Source organism: Magnolia sinica, chromosome 7, assembly GCF_029962835.1.
Source record: "Magnolia sinica isolate HGM2019 chromosome 7, MsV1, whole genome shotgun sequence".
Classification (NCBI taxonomy): Eukaryota; Viridiplantae; Streptophyta; class Magnoliopsida; order Magnoliales; family Magnoliaceae; genus Magnolia; species Magnolia sinica.
Genome location: NC_080579.1, coordinates 24,306,237 through 24,323,804, shown reverse-complemented (window position 1 = coordinate 24,323,804; position 17,568 = coordinate 24,306,237). Strand labels below are relative to the sequence as shown.

The following is a 17,568-nucleotide window of genomic DNA, read 5'->3' as shown; positions in this document are numbered from 1 at the left end:
TTTCCTACATACCTATAGCTACTCTAAACATTTATAAATATTTCTAATTTAATTAATAAATATAGAAACAAGTCAAGTAAAGAAAGTCTTTGAGGTAATCAAACCAGGCTGGACATCGAGTCAATATTACAAGTTTTTGAACTATGGTTGTAACCCACATTTTGCATGATTACCAAGTTCTAAATGATATAAACAAGAACTATCAATGGTCCGGGCTGGCCCTATTCGCCCACAACTGGCCCACGAGCTTAAGTTTAGGAACCCAAGCCTAGGGCTTCTTGATCCATTTCCACCTTACTCATGGAGTTAAATGTGATTTATTTATTTTTCTTTCTTTATTGAAAAGCATGGAGTTAGATGTGATTCCTCCACTCAAATCAAAGCCTATGAAGAAGGTCATGAGTTTTCTCATTAAGGAACGGACAAAGAGCTATCAACATACATTTCCATAAATGGCAGTTTTAGTTCAGTCTAGAATTTTGCACTTTTGGGACCCATCTTTCATTCACTCAAATCACTCATCTTGAGCACCCCAACAAGGATAGGCAGTGGTTAAATCTCCTCTATTACGAACGACACAACTCATCCAATAGGAATTTCCCCACTGCATAAATGATCTGGCCATATCTTCAACCATCAATTTGTGGGCAACCGGTCAGACGGTTAGGATTGCCAATGGAAGTATCTTGTAAAGCATGGCACAGCAGGATGACCAGATGAATAGAAAAAATTATTTGAGGGTGCACCAGTATGCGGACCCATAGAGACCGCCCACCACTAGTCTGGTCAGAATATCATGGGCTTCCTCGTTGCCAAATGGATACCACAAACCCATATAAACTTTTCTAGCAAGTTTCTCCTTATTTCATATATATTTAGACGTTTATTTTCTTCTAATGTACAATACAAACAGAAGTATAGTTTCCATGCATGAGAAAGAAAGAGCAGTAACCTGTACAACACAAAAACAAAAAAACAAAAAAAAAAAAAAAAACAAGAGAGAGAGAGAGAGAGAGAGAGAGAGAGAGAGAAAGAGAGAACTTTTCATGCAGTACATATCGCGGACTCTTCTTCAAACTTGTACTCCAATCATATGAGCAACCTGCATCAGTAATTTCAACATATCCACCCATGAACAAGAACATCTATGCATTATAACCAGCAAACATATAGATACTTCAAACCATGAATCTTGGACAGCAGTAAGTACATGTGAGACACAGTAGGTTGTAGAAGTAAGATTCACTGATAAGTCCATATAAGTACTTTAAATAATAACATATTATGCTTTAATAGTACATTGTAATTTTCTAAACATTAAAAGTCTGAAAAATAAAAAATATCAATACACCTAAATATTAATTGAGTATCAGAAAAAAAAAAGTATCCAAATATAGAAGATAACAATTAAGCATGAAAAATTAGTTTCCCAATGAGCCATAACCGCTTGACATGTGTTCCATAACCACACTACCTCATACACCAAGTGCATTAAGCATGGAATACAGCCAACCACCATTCACACCACAATCAATCCATATCATATCGGGGTTTGACGCTTCAACATGAAGGGTGAAACCTGAACTAATGAAATATTCATGCCGTATCTGGGCATCATGGATCAAAATAAAATTGAACGTATGATTAGAGTTCTTGCTTATGGCATTCAAGGTTAGTTTGGTGAACGTGGTCATTCCCGACAAAATAAGAGAAATATAAATATATTAGGGAGGCTGAGGGGAGAGAAATATCGCAACACGATCCAAACATTCAAGAAAATGAATGGATGTTTCACCTTCCTGCAACTATCACGACCATGAATTGTACCTAAAATTCTCAACAGGGCATTGATTGCTCATGAATATATCAATTCTAAGGAAAAGAAAAAAGAGTGATTTGCAAACCCAATGTAAAAAAAGCCTACAACCACATGGACTGGGCATTCATGGACAATATGCTTGATAGGCCAGGTTGTCGCCCAAAATGGATGCAAGAATGTGTTCGATCAGCCAAGTTCTCAATGCTAGTTAAGAGATCCCCCAAAGGATTCTTCACAAGCTCAAGAAGCATTTGGTAGGGGGATCTGCTGGGGAGGGGGGGGGGGGGGAATTGAAATTTCCATCTCATGAAGTGGGGTGATGTTTGCAAACCAACCAAGGAGGGAGGTACCGAAATATGGCCCCTTAGGTAAATGGGTGTTGAGATTGGGATCAAAGGAGGGGAGCCTTAGAAAAAGGGTGATAGCATCAAAATATAAGGAAGGGCCAAGGGGGATGGTTCATAAAGAATCATATTGGTGTAATGCATCACTGGTTTGGAAAGCAATAGTTAGACTGGTCGATGAATTCAAGAAAGGAGTCTCCTTCTTCATCATCAGTGAATAGAGGTGGCAATGGGTAAGGTTGGGTTGTGTTCGGGTCAGGTTAGGCTCCAGCCATAATGAGGCTGGGTCTAACCCAAACCCAACCCATTTATTAAATGAGTTGAAAATCTCAACCCCAACCCTACCCATCTATAAATGGGTCAACCCAAATAAACCCACTTGACTCTTTTGAATAAAAAAAATATGAAAAAAAAAAAATTTAATAAAAATATGGTCATTTTGTAGAAATATATAAATTATTAACAACATATTTAGAACTCTTAATTAATAGCTCTTGTTATAACCAATTACAACCATAATACTTACATGTATAGTTCTTTAAACTTATATTATATTATAATCTATCATACACATACAACGAGGAGGCAAGGGATGAACTATTTCATGACCCACCAAGTTAGTCCAAGCAAACCCAAATACAACCTATTTAATTTCGAGTTAACAAAATGCAACCCATACCTGACCAATATGGAAATGGGTCGACCCAAAACCAACTCATATGGCAAATGGGTCAAACCAAACCCCAACTTTTCAAGTTAGGTCTGGGTTGGGTTGGCAAATCAGGTTAAGTTTTGTCACCCCCAGCAACGAGACTCAGATAAAATTCTGGTCAAATACTTGGGTATTCAAATAGACCTCCCCAGTACATTGTTCTGCAAATTAGGCACCATTGTCATAGAAGAGGAAGCTTGTGCTAAGAGTGCATCAAAACGGTGGGGGTCAGGTGGCATGGACATTTGTGTTGCTGGAATCTCTTGGAAGAAAAGGCACAGGAAATGCAATGTTGTTCAAGCTTCTTCATACCGAGCAGCCATCTCCAAACAAGCACTTCTAGTTTTGTTTGCAATTCTTTATGAGGATGCATTTCCTCCCTTTTAATAAAATTCAGCGACTTCTCCAAAAAATAAGACATTTTTAGCTCTTCAAAGATAACAATACATGGCCAAACACCCTCCTTTATCCGGGCTTGGGACTGGCAATGAGAGCAGAAAACTCCCACAGGCACAATGTAATAGATTATTACATAGGTTGATTACAAGCAAGAGCTATCTAATAGTCTAGTACATATGTTGATTACAGTTAACAAGTTGATGATGATAACAACAATGAGAACAATAATAACAACAATAACAATAACAGCAGCACAAAACTCCTCTATCATGAGGGAAGTTATGGCATAGGTTTGACCCTGGCTGCCAACCTGAACAAACACCGTCTATCCGGGATTCGGACAGGCAGTGAGAGCACAAAACTCCCACATAGGTTGACTACAATCAAGTGCTATCTAATTGTCTAGCACATGGGTTGATTACAATCAACAAGTTTATAACAATAACAGCAGCAGTAGCAGTAGTAGTAGTAGTAAATACAATAATAATAATAATAATAATAATAATAAGAGACACAAAAAACATTAACATTCAGTTTACATGTCTGGTCCTGACAAGCAGACAAGCCATTTATCTATGCGATGGGGCACACTTGTTGCATAGCTAAGCTGCCCTAACCATCTGCCAGGTTGGCACATGTTGTCATGTGCAGAGGTGCATGAGCTTGCCAAAACTAATTTATACATGACTACATGTCTGACACTAACACAATTCGTACCTATGTAGCATTCACGAACATGTATAACAATTTTTTTTTTGTTTCTCCATCAAACCAGAAAAGATATTATAACAAGTCAAGCCCATTAGGTAAGGATAATCTATTCCTAGAAGAACGCACGTACATACCTCCTTGAAAGAATAAACATCGCTTCCCCAAAGCCAGGCATCACACCCTGCATCTCTGGCACCCCATACATCGTTCCTGCGGTCGTCGCCTACATGCACTGCATCCTCAGGTTTTACACCCAATAATTCACAAGCTTTTATAAATATTGTAGGGTTTGGCTTCTCTGCTTCTACCTGTTGCCAAAATAATCCGTAGCATTGGACAAAGCTGTTGGATGATATCTAGTAAAATGGAATTGGCAAGCAAAACAAAATCAAATTGAAATTGCAAGAAACATAGGCAGTATATGTCATTAAATTCAATAGCAAGTGCACAAAAAAGTTATCGTTGCATGTCTTCACTTTTCCATTGTCTTTATACTAATAAGTGTGCATTGCATATATTACATGCGTTTGTGTACAAGTCCGAGGTTAGCTATCCCACAGCACCCACGCATCCATACATTCCAACATAGCACCATAATGTGTTTGATTGTTACATCCAAGTGGTGCATCAGGTGGCCCACCATTCACATTAACTAGTCAAAAAATCAAACCACTCCTATATCAAATGGATCAAATGTATAAAAGCAACAGACAGTTTTAAAAAAACAACTGCCACCAGCTCTCCAAATTGAAACTGACAAATAGACTGGCTAGTTTCGCACTCTTGACACAGCTTGGATGTCAGAGTACCAGTTTGGCATGTGTGATCATGTGCAGAGAGGTCCACTAGATATGCAAGCATTTCTATCAAACAATGTTTGGAAAGTCCAATATGAGGAGCAATGATCCACTACAAATTATAGTGCAGGCAAATTGGTCGCACCCACGATCACCAAGTACCGATTGCTAGGACTCCACGGGATTGCACATGGTCCAAGATCATCATGATTAGATAATCAAAGCCATCCAATTAAGGGAATGAGAAGTGGGAAGTAAAAGGCTCTGGCTGTTCATTTTGAAGGCCTTGAATCAGACGGCTATGAATATCCAATTGGAGGTGATTTTAAGGTCGTTTCTATACATGTGCACCTCTCCTTTCCAGTTTCAACCATGACCACAGGTAGACAACCTGTGCCTGACTAAACAAGAAATACTGAGAGCATGTCCAAAATAAATAATAATTAGCACAAACTACCAATTCCTTGTAATTAATCATTTTGACAATGAACCAGAAATTCAAGCAAAAAATGAAGGAATTTTAAAACAACTGCATACTAAAGAATCTGAAATGAAAGACAAAAGCTTATAGCATCTTATCTTTTACTCACCTCAGCAGACACTGCCACTGCATCAAACCAATGATCACACTTCAGAGCCTGCAAAACAGGCCGTAACCGCGTATCGAAATTGGACACAACAGCCAATTTTACACCAGCTTTTCTAAGTGCCTTAAAGACTCCCTCCGCATCCGGATCACAAAGGCGCCAGGCCTACAAATATAATTCAATAAATTTGAGTAAATAATGGTAACAATCATCAATGCACACATCAAGAAATTTTCCATGGAATTAACAACCTTGTCAGTCGTATAATATTGGTAGAGTTCTTCAAAGTACTGAGAATCTGAACAGCCAGTGGAAGACCTAACTATAAATTGCCAAAAGGGTCTCCCGTCATTCACATATCTGCAATTAAAATGAAGAATGCCTTCAGGAAAAGCTTCACACTTTCTCTCAGGAAAGAAATCTCACCAATAAAGAAACAAAAAAAAAAAAAAAATCAAGTCTGAAAATTTTGCTTAGTTTGCCAGTTGAAGAAAGAAAACAACGAATTTACTATATCTTCAATTCTTTTCCGAATAAATTCAGCTTTGGGTTATTAAAGCATGAAGCAGAGATACCACTAAGACTTTTGGGTTCTAAAATACAAAAGAATCCCGAATTAATGAACATGTCCTAGAATAGAAGCTATAGGAAATTCAAATATCATGCTGGGCAACATATCACATGGGCAACACGTGCATGTTGAATGTGATGAATAGCCAAGTTTTTGAAAATTGGCAGCAATCTAAGGCCAACCTGATGTATAGCTCGGATATCCTATACTCATGATAGGTTGGCATATGCAGCCGAAGTAAGAACAAAGAGAGGTGCACATCGGCTTCTTTTCTAGAGGATTACATAATGGTTCAGGCAGGTCTTGGACCAGCATATAAGTGGGGCTGAGCCCAGGAAGTACCCTTTAAAGAGGGAACAGGTACCAGTTCAGACATCTAGCATAGATGGTGCATGGGGCTTTGCAAGCTTTGGGCATAGATCCACATAGCTTCCCAAATTTTGCAATGAGAGAAGCATAGTTAGTAATAGGATTGATTACATGGGTGCATTTTTCTTTCCATGATTTAAGGGTCAGCTTTCCAAAAGGATTTGAAAACTGCTACTTTTCTTACTTTTCACCCCCACCTTCTACCATGCCCACAACCGAACAAACACAAACCAGCACCCAAGTAAAAATGTTCAATGGCGACAACCATGACATCTGCATCATATTTCGGAGACAACAAATTCAATATCCCATAAAAATGGAGCAACATCTATTCCATTATTCGTGATACACAAGCAATCAAGTGAAAGTTTACTTCTCCAAAAAAATTAAACTCTAATTATACTTTATTGATGACCATTAAACATCAAATGGCATGCAAATAGTGATAAATGACATATTTTTGGACACTGAATCCAGCTTGTGTGAACCCTCTCAAATGTTAGACAGATGGACGAGGGTATATCTGAACCATGTCACCTTATGCTGGTTGTGAAGCCCTTTGTTTTTTACATCCTTAGTTGCAAGATCCTTCTAGGTAGGTGCTCCCCCTGCTACAAATCGCATACTTGTTTACATTTCGAAAAGAAACGCTTCCCTGCTCCCGTGCCCAAATCTGTTGCCACTTCGCTTCATGCTTTGTGCAACCAACCATATTTACATCTACCACAACTCCGCTCATAAGCTCCACACTTGACATAACTGATCTAGGATGCATCTGGAAGTCACTCTTCTTTCTTTTTTTGGCAAAGGATGCTATATTCTGGAAGTTACCATATTGCATTGAGCAGAATGGTCATTGTCTGAAATAACCATTGTGCTCAATGGATGTTTGCAGCATTGACCTCTCGAGCTGGTTTGAAAGACTTCATCAATTCCACTCAATGCAGAATTTCATTCCTGGACTTTCCAAACAAATGCCTTACTGAAAATGCATGTTGGTGTCGTTTAAATAGTCACAATACATATTTGCACTTCCAATTGAAGAAGACATTGTCATTGAAGAAGAAGAAGAAGAAGAAGACGTTGCAAAGAATACATATAGCCCAGTACTTGCAAGAACCCTGGCTTAACACATCCAGGACCTCTACCATCGTACCTTAACGGGCAACCCTATACAAAATGATCCTTCCCAAGAGACAGTTGACAATGTTTTCTTCCCTTGTAAGACCACTCATTGAATTTGGCATACATTCTTCAATCTCTTAAAATATACTGGGTAATGTCCAGGTGTGTGGAGAATCCTTTTAAGAGTTAGGGTGTTAGCCCCTTCAAACCATTTGGCACAATGTTCTGGAGAATCTCCTTCATGCTATCTTCTGTGGCACATGCAAGGAAAAAACAGAAGGATGTTCAAAGACAGACATCCCCGACCAATAGAAAATCTAAATCTCTCTTTATCAAGTGATGCTGAAAATCAAAAAGATTTAAGGGAGTTTTTATCTCTGATTTGGTTAGAATTTAGAATGATGTCTCTTTCTTCCTTTTTCAATGAAAAATTGATACTCAACAAAAATAAAAAATAAAAAAGTATTTGCGCACTTTCCAAACTGGGTTGTATTGTAATATATTTCCCAATTTGATCAGTAAGCATTTGTTACAGAAAAACTACCGAATGAGACTATGGAAAAGAGTGCTCAATGGACAAGATCACCTGAATTATTATGTTCATCCAGTATTGCTAACCTAAGAGCTCTAAACGACTGGCAGAATTACAAAGATCTTCATACTACAGAGATTTACATGAACCAGCCTGAAACCAATGCAATTCTTTCTGGCTTTTTTTCTTTACGAATGTATTTATTTATCAATGTAACCATCCGCAGCATATGTGGGCTGCTAATTCTGCATCGATGAGATTGAGGTGGGAAAGGTTAAGTGCTAACAGATGGAGATTTGGCGTCAGATCTTTCGTTTCTGATAATCATGTAGGGCCAACGATATGCAATCAATGTTACAGAGGAAGAGCCTTCCAGCCAGCAAAGGGAGCATCAGAACAACTCGGCAAGACTGGAAGAGGTGAATGGCGGTGAAGGCAGGCAAAATGGAACAAGGGGAACATCACTAATAGTTTTCAGGTATCAATGGTAACCAAATAGACTAGATAATGGAGAAACAGACAATGTTGTAGAATCGGCCCTGCGGAAGCCTAGATTGAAACAAACAAGAGAAAACGAAAATCCAACCAACCCCACAGAGAACACATGATTTTTACATGAAAAACCCTTGCAGGGATAAACCATGCACAAAACAACGATCAATCTACTATTCACAAAAGAGTATAGGGATGGAGAGAACTTACGGCAAAAAACCCTAGCTTTCTCCTCTTTGAGGCTCTCAAAACACCAAAAACAAACCCAAAATCGTAACTCTCTTAACCCTGACATATCTTACCCTAAAAGCCACCATTTCAAGAGGAAAATGTCAAAAATACCCCTCCAATGGTCTACTAACACTAGTGCCTTGTTAGCATGTGAAACATGGGTCACATGGGCTCATAAAAGTGAATAAACCCATAGTGATTTTAGTGTCACAATTTTAACAATCTCCACCTTGATAGCAAAATCACTTCTTTGCCTTGCCAATCTTCTTCTAAGCATCACCATCATCACTTCGTGTACACTCCATCTCTATTCCTTTCTTGCCAAACCCAAAGATGTCGAGCAAAACTTGAACTTCTCTGCAAGAACAACCTTCGTAAGCATGTCCGTTGGATTCTCACAAGTATGAATCTTCTCAAGGGTAATATCTCCTTCTTCTAGCATCCGCCAGATAAAGCGATGATGAACATCAATGTGCTTAGTCCAGGATTGATATATCGAGTTCTTCGCCAAATTAATCACGCTTCACTGTCACGATACACAAGCACAGCTTTTTGCTAAAGCCCCAACTCATTCATCATCCCTTTTCAACCAAACAGCTTCCTTGAATGCCTCTGTCACTACAATATATTCAGCTTCGGTAGTGAAAAGTGCAACCACAGACTGAAGCTTAGACATCCAACTGATATCTCCACCCGCTAGCATAAACGAGTAACCGAAAGTAGATATTCTATTATCCACATTCCCCGCATAATCCAAATTAACATAGCTTAGGAGTCTCTCCTCTTAATCTCTAAAACACAAGATGCAATCCGTCGTACCTTGTATATACCAAAGTAACCATTTCACCTCTTCTCAATGTTGCTTGCCGGGGTTTGACATGTATCTGCTCACAACACCAACTACATATGAAATATTCAGTCTCGTACAAACCATAACATACATAAGACTAACAACTGCACTCGAATAGAGCACACAAGACATATACCGGTTTTCTTCATTTAACGTAGGACATAATTCCGAATAAAGCCAAAAGTAAGCAGCGTAGGAAGTGCTAACCAGTTTCACCTTTTTCAGTCCAAACTTGACTAGAGCCTTCTCAAGATACTCCTCTTGAGACAACCATAGCCTACTCCTCTCTCTGGCTGTGTATATTAATGTCAATAATCCTCTTTGCAACCGCCAGATCTTTCATTTCAAACGTCCTGAATAACTGAGCCTTCAACATGTTGATTTCAGACATGTTATGCTTGGCAATAAGCATATCATCAACATATAATACTAGAATGATGAATTCTCTGCCACTCAATGCTCTAAAATAAACACGATGATCAAATTCACTTATAATAAAACTCTGACTTAACATAAAACTCTGGCTCAACACGAAAGAATCAAACTTCTTATACCATTACTTAGGCGACTGTTTCAGGCCATACAACGACCTCTTCAACCTGCAAACAAGATCATTCTTTCCCTGCACCTCGAACCGTTCTAGTTGCTTCATGTAAATTTGTTCTTCTAATTTCCCATGTAGAAACGCAGTTTTAACATCCAATTGTCCCAATTCTAGATTGAATTAGGCAACCAGAGTCAATACAAATCTAATAGATACTTACTTTATCACTAGTGCGAAAATATCACTGAAGTCGACACCTTCCTTCTAAGCATATCCATTCACTACCAATCTGGCCTTGTATCTAACCAGTTTCTTCCGGAATATCCACTTGCACTCGATCGTCTTCCTCCCAACAGACAGCTCAACTAGCTCCCACGTTTGATTTTTATACAAAGAATTCATCTCTTCATGCATAGCTACCATCTACTTTTATACATCTTTATCTTCTAAAGCTTCCTGAAAAGTAGATGAATCTCCCTCATCTGTAATGAGAGCAAATGCAACATTAGAGTCATTCATGTATCTCAACAGTTACCTGCAATCCCTCGGTGGATTTCTCCTGACAAGTGGCAGCCCCACCTCTTCCTATACCTGAACCTGCGACTTAAGTTCCTCAAGTGTCTCACCCTTATCTAATTCCATATCAGCAACTGACTTTTCCGTTTCCTTTAACTCATCTTTCCGAAATAAGGAACCCTCGTCAAATTTGACGTCCCAGCTAATAATGATCTTCCTTGAAGCGCGGTCTAACAACCTATAACCTTTCACCCCATATTCATAGCCAACAAAGGTGCACTTTTTTGCTCTTTGGTTTAGCTTATCTCTCTCAACAGACGGTACATGAGAATAAGCATTACAACAAAAAATCATCAAACCCAAGTAATCAACTGCCTAACACTCCATACTTCCTCAAAAAATTTACAACTAATAACTGTAGAGAGGGACCTACTCACCAAATAACAAGCTATAGAAATAGCTTCATCCTAAAGCTCTTTGCCCAACCCAGAATTGCTCAACATACTCTGAACCATTTCCAAAAGAGTCTAGTTCATATGTTCTGCCACACCATTCTGCTCTGGCATATACCTCACTGTGTTGTGACTATTCCCGCATTCTTGCAATACTAATCAAATTCGCTTGAAATAAATTCATCGACGTTATCTATCTTCAGAACAAGCACTTTCCGCCATGTATGTTTTTCAACCATCGCTTTCCCTATCTTGAAAGTGGCAAACACATCGGATTTATATTTCAAAATATAAACCAAAATCTTCCTAGACAAGTCATCTATAAATGTAACAAAGTAAGACGATCCTCCATAAATAACGGGCGACAGCCCTCACACATCAGAATGCACGTAATCAAGCTACCCTTTACTAACATGTTTCTCGGTTTTAAAACGCAGCCTTGATTGTTTCTCATATATGCAATACTCACATACATCCAAATCAAAGCTTTTAAAACTAAGAAACTTACAATCAAGAAGTACCTTCAATACCCCGCTCGCTCATGCCGCCTAGTCGCACATGCCACAAACGTGCTGACATAGAATCTGCTACAGACGCTGCAGCTCTACAGATATAGTATTTCTAATAAACCAATAAAGATTATCGCTCTGTTATGCCTTCATTACTGTAAAAAAAAATTAATAATAAAAAAAAAAACCTTTAAAACCTTCAGGACACCATCATAACCAGCGAATTTACAACCAATTACATCTAGAGCTCCTAGAGAAATCATATTCTTCTTCAAGTCCGGAACATGCCTCACATCTACCAGAGTACGCTCCACCCCATCAAACATCCTGATGTGAACCAAACCAATTCCAATCATTTTACAAGCAAACCATCCCACCATTATACTCACTATATGTGGTAAACCAACTCCAATGAGGACACATAGTACAATGCCCCCGTATCCAAGATCCATTCCTAATAGAAATTCTCTATCTTGGTCACAAACAATACATCACAACAATCTGAGCCTTCACCAAATTCAATTGAATTATCTTCCTTCAACGAATCATCTAACTTCTCATTCTTTCGAGCTTTGGAAAATTAAGTCCTTTTCTAAGTGTCACATCATCTGACAATTCCAACACTTCAACTTTCCTTTGCCTTTTGACTTGGATCTAGATCGTGGTTTTCCCTTCTCTTGCTCATACAGTCCTCCCCGAGAAAACAACACATTCGTAGAGGTACCTTCACCGATGTTCTGCTGTCACAACTGCTTCGACTGAAGGGCTAAGATAACGATCTCAATGTCCAAAGTATCCCTACCATAACAAAGAGTATCAACCAGATACTCAGACGACTTGGGAAGAGATGTTAACAAAATTAGAGCTTTGTCTTCCTTCTCAATCTTCACCTCAACACTTGTCGACTTGCAAACCAGTTTGGTGAACGTATTAATATGTTCAGATAGATCCAACCCTTTTCGCCATTTTCAGAGTATAAAACTGCTACCGAAATAGACGATTAGTGAGAGATTTCATCATGTAAATACTCTCCTTCGCTCATAAACCTGCAGTAGTCGTCTCATCTATGACATTATAAAGGACTTCATCGGCCAAGCACAATTGAATTGTATTAATTGCCCTTTGATCCAGTTCATCCCAATCTTCTTCCTTCATAGATTCTGGACCAGTGTTTTAAATAGCGGTAGCGTGTTGCGTAGCGTTCAACCCTCCGTAGCGTGTAGCGAAAAAGCGTAGCGTGTAGCGTAAGCTACACGATACTTCTATTTTTTAATTAAAATATATATATATATTATATTATATATATATGATAAATATTAAATAGTATAAAAAAAAAAAGAGCAAAATATATAAATGTCACATTCTTCAAAATAAAAATCCCAAAGTTAAGAGCATTAAGTACAGTACAAATGTCATATTCCTCAAAATCAACATCTCAAATTCTCAATAATTAGTCTCTAGACTCTAGTGTCTAAACTCTAAAGGTCATCTATATCTAATAGGTCATCGTCGTTGTCATCATCCTCATTCACTTCGTCACCAGGTCTAGGCCTTTCATCATCAGCATCAGCATCTACATCTGCATGTACATCATCCACACCATGAACACTCGTTCTTATATCTCCTTCCTCTCTTATAAGAGTAAGAAATCTTCCCATGGGACCACCTACACATTTAAAAAAAAAAAAAAGAAAAAAAAAAAAAAGAGATTCATGGGTCTTTTACTTTCTTTGTTAAAAATGTTCATGTAACTTAGTCTATAACTATAAACACTTACTTAAAGTAGTTGCCTTCCTTTTCCTTGAGGAAGGTGGGGGGCAATCTCCTTCAGAAATATTAGATGTTGATGGTGCATTGCTGTCAACTGGATCATCAGACTCCGGAATAGTTGTAATGGCACTAATATCAAAGGCCATATTTTGATCTTCGAGCCACGATGGATCAGTTGGGAGAACAAGGCCTTCTTTCTCAGCAATCCATTCATCATCTGATTCAATGTGGTCCACCAATATTGGATCCATTGCCGCCCTTCTCTTCATGCTTCTTTCTCTCAATTTCATATTATACATCACATAAACTAGAGAGTTGAGTTTTTGTTGCTCTAGCCGATTTCTCTTCTTTGTGTGAATCTGATCATGTGATGATCTATGTCAGTCAATTATCAAAGACTTGCTAAGCTAGTAAATAAAAATTAGCCAATTTAGAATATTGAATGGTACAAATGTCACCTGCTCAAAAGTACTCCAATTTCTCTCACAGCCAGAAGCACTGCATGTGAGGCTTAAAACTCGTACTGCAAACTTCGTAAGCTGTGGAGTTCTATCTCCAAAGCGTTCCCACCAATCAGCTACATAAATTAGTTGTAATTTATAAATTAATTAAATACTTTCACCAATTATAAAAATATAATTTACATAACAATGAAAATATCAAAATATAAAATTATAAATTACCTGGGGAACGCTTTGTCATGGTTTCAAGTGCAAGGCGAGAGCCAAAATCCCCTCTTCTCTTGTCATATTCATCCAACTGAATATCAGCATCAGCATGCTCTTCACGGGGGATCATCCTATCCATGCACTCAAACAACCCCTTTTTTATCTCAGGGTGTGTAGAAAACTTATCTGAGTACCGTATTTGAGGATTCAGATAGTACTCGCTAAATCCTCAAAGCATGTAGAGGACGATGAAGCTGAGGAGTCCATCTATCATCTATTTTGTTCCAAATTGGAACATATCTCTTTTTTACATCATTGCAATTAAATGCAATTTTCTCCTTCGCTGAGTCCATCAATTCATAAATGAAGCCCATTGCTGGCCTCTCTTCCGAATCTACTTCTCTTAAAACGCTTACCAATGGCATGGTGCTCTTAACACATAAAGCAACATGAGGCCAAAACTTCGGATCAAACATTATAATAGCCCGTACCTTTATTCCTTCAGGTTTTTTAGCCCATGAACATGAGCACCATTGTTCCGATGCAAACATGGCTATAAGACCATTCTTTTGCTTGTAAATACTTCTAAGGGTGAGGTATGATGTTGCAAAGCGTGTTACTGCTGGCCGTAGAAGCTCATGGTTATTCGTGAAGCTTCTCATCATGCTCAATACAATTCCATGCCCATAAATAAACTTCGTCACTGTCCTTGCCTTTTCAAGCGTTTCAGAATATATTTTCATTTTTCCAATATCCTCCAACATCAGATCTATGCAATGTGCAGCACACGGAGTCCAATATATCCTTTTCCTCTTATCCATCAACTTCTTCCCAGCACTCACATAGCTTGAATGGTTATCCGTGATAACCTGGACCACATTTTCTTCCCCAATTTCTTCCACAATTTCATCAAGATATTCGAATAACAAATTCCCATCTTTTATTGAATCTGAAGCATCAATAGACTTGTAAAACATTGTTCCGATCGGAGAATTAATCAAAAAATTAATGATGCTTCTATTCTTTCCATCCGTCCAACCATCAGACATGATTGAACATCCATAAGTTTTCCAGGAAGCTTTGTATGCTTTCATTAAACTATCAATATTAGCAACCTCCTCTTTTAGTATCCATGTTCTCATCTCATGCATGGATGGTGGCTTCAATTCCGGTCCAAACTTGCCAATAGCCTCACACATTGCTGAAAAGTATGGGCTATTACATAGGTTGAATGACAAAGCATTCCAAAAAAAAAATCTTCCAATCACCCTGCATACTTCTTTTCTTTCTTCCTTCTTCCACCTTGAATTCAATGTGGATTGATGTTGCTCACTACTAACAAATTGATCCATAGGACCCCTTGCTCTCATTGGTTGATTACCAGAAGATCCACTACCAAGTTGGTTGCCAATAAAAGCATCATTACCCACACTAGCGCTATCACTTCCAGAGCCAGAACCAGAAAGATATGTCGATCCCCCTCTCCCAATATCTCGAAACACCTCATTTCTTTTATTTTTTCCATCATGATATTCCTTTAAAGCCTTTCTACACTCCTCCTTGGCTTCTTCCGTCACTTTTGGGCACGGCTTTATCCCATTGTGGGTTCCGGCCAAATGATGCTTTAGGCGAGTCACGCCTCCCGTACACTTTGACCGCAAAATTTGCATAGCACATAATTTCTATGAGATTGTCCAAGTGGATTATCAGCCACATATTTCCATGCAAAATCTCTCTCTCTCTCTTTTTCTTCAAACATTCTTCTCTCTTTAGTTCACTACTTGACCAAAAAAAAAAAAAACATCACAGGTAAATCAGTGAGTCACAAAAATAAACAAACACACACCACTTACACTCATACGGACACCACAGTGGGCCCACCATAGAAAATAATGCAAATCCACCCCTTCACGCACCTCAGTGGGCCCCACATGGGCCACATCATAGAAAATAATGCACATCCCACCCCTTCACGCACCTCAGTGGGGCCCACGTGGGCCATACCATAGAAAAAAAAAAAAAAAAGGTATAAAGAATAATAAACCGACGGTAACTAGTATTTTAAAAGGGAAAAAAATGAGGAAAAAATTGAAAATACCAAGTTATTTTCAATGTACATCAAAAAAATTCAAAAAAAATGAAGGAGCGTACCTGTTTTTGTCTCGAGATGAGGTCGGTTTGCGCCTGGCAGCTAACCTTTGACCAAAGCACTGAAGGGTGGGGAGAGAAGCAGCGTCGGCAGCGTCGGATGGCCTCTCTGAGACGATTTTGGGTCTCCAAATGGATCAGAAAGGAGAGCAGCAGCGTCGGATGGCCTCTCTGAGACGATTTTAGGTCTCCAAATGGATCGGAAGGGAGAGCAGCAGCGTCGGATGGCCTCTCTGAGATGATTTTAGGTCTTCAAATGGATCGGAAGGGAGAGCAGCAGCGTCGGATGGCCTCTCTGAGACGATTTTGGGTTTCCAAACGAATCGGAAGGGAGAGCAGCAGCGTCGAAGGGCCTCTCTGAGATGATTTTGCGTCTCCAAATGGATCGGAAGGGAGAGTTTCTGCGTCGGCTGCTGCTGTTTGAGATCGGAAACCCTTTAGAATTAGGTTTTTGGTTTTTTTTTAACTTAACTGTAGCTTGTGGTGTGAGTTCACCACTGTTTCCTGCACTGAAAAAGTAAAAAAAAAAAATAAACAGGTAGCGTACGCTACCTGCGCTACACGCTACATATATGTAGCGTACGCTACGAGCCCTGTAGCGCACGCTACAGGGGAAAAACGCTGAACTACAGGGGAAAAACGCTATTTTCAGCGCTACGTAGCGAAATCGCTACGCTACGCTACGTAGCGTACGCTACGTACGCTATTTGATACACTGTTCTGGACGATGGGCTTTGCCAAGGAGTGCATAAAGGGCAGTCGTCTTCAATCTCCATAGTTCAAAGTTATTTTTACCCATGAATTTCTGTCTCGAACTTCACATTCGATCCCCTTGAATTTCTCTGATACCATTTGTTGTATAATCAGCCCTACGAAAGCACCTTAATCTAGATTGAAACAAACAAGAGAAAATGAAAATTCAAGCAACCACATAGAGAACACAAGATTCTTACGTGGAAAACCCTTGCAGGAAAAAACACGGTACAAAGTGACGATCAATCTACTATTCAAAGAAGATTACAGGGATGGAGAGAACTTATAGCAAAAAACCCTAGCTCCCTCCTCTTGGAGGCTCTCAAAACACTAAAAACAATCCGAAATCGTAACTCTCTCTTAACCCTAACATATCTTACCTTAAAAGCCACCCTTTCAAGAGGAAATGTCAAAAATACCCCTCCAATGATCTACTAAAACTTGGACCTTGTTAGCATGTGAAACATGGGTCATATGGGCTCATAAAAGTGAATAAACCCATAGTGATTTTGGTGTCAACACTTGGGCCTTCTTAGCATGTGAAACATAGGTCATATGGGCTCATAAAAGTGAATAAACCCATAGTGATTGTGGTGTCACAATTTTAACAAACAATGGGCATTTTGTGAAGAAGATGAGATATGGCAGGACAACAACCACACAAGTACA

At 38.9% G+C, this 17,568-nt stretch overlaps 1 protein-coding gene across 1 annotated transcript in view; it reads right to left on the bottom strand.

Moving 5' to 3' along the window:
- Positions 1 to 1,028: 1,028 nt before the first annotated feature.
- Positions 1,029 to 17,568, bottom strand: part of LOC131251230 (uncharacterized) — a 41,905-nt gene continuing 25,365 nt past the window's right edge. Inside the window, exons 3-6 of the mRNA XM_058251835.1 lie at positions 5,621 to 5,729; positions 5,373 to 5,534; positions 4,120 to 4,293; positions 1,029 to 1,102 (exon numbers count right to left, since the gene is read on the bottom strand). Of these exons, the coding sequence (XP_058107818.1) occupies positions 1,073 to 1,102; positions 4,120 to 4,293; positions 5,373 to 5,534; positions 5,621 to 5,729 (475 nt within the window). The 3' untranslated portion in view covers positions 1,029 to 1,072. The remainder of the gene's footprint in view (positions 1,103 to 4,119; positions 4,294 to 5,372; positions 5,535 to 5,620; positions 5,730 to 17,568) is intronic.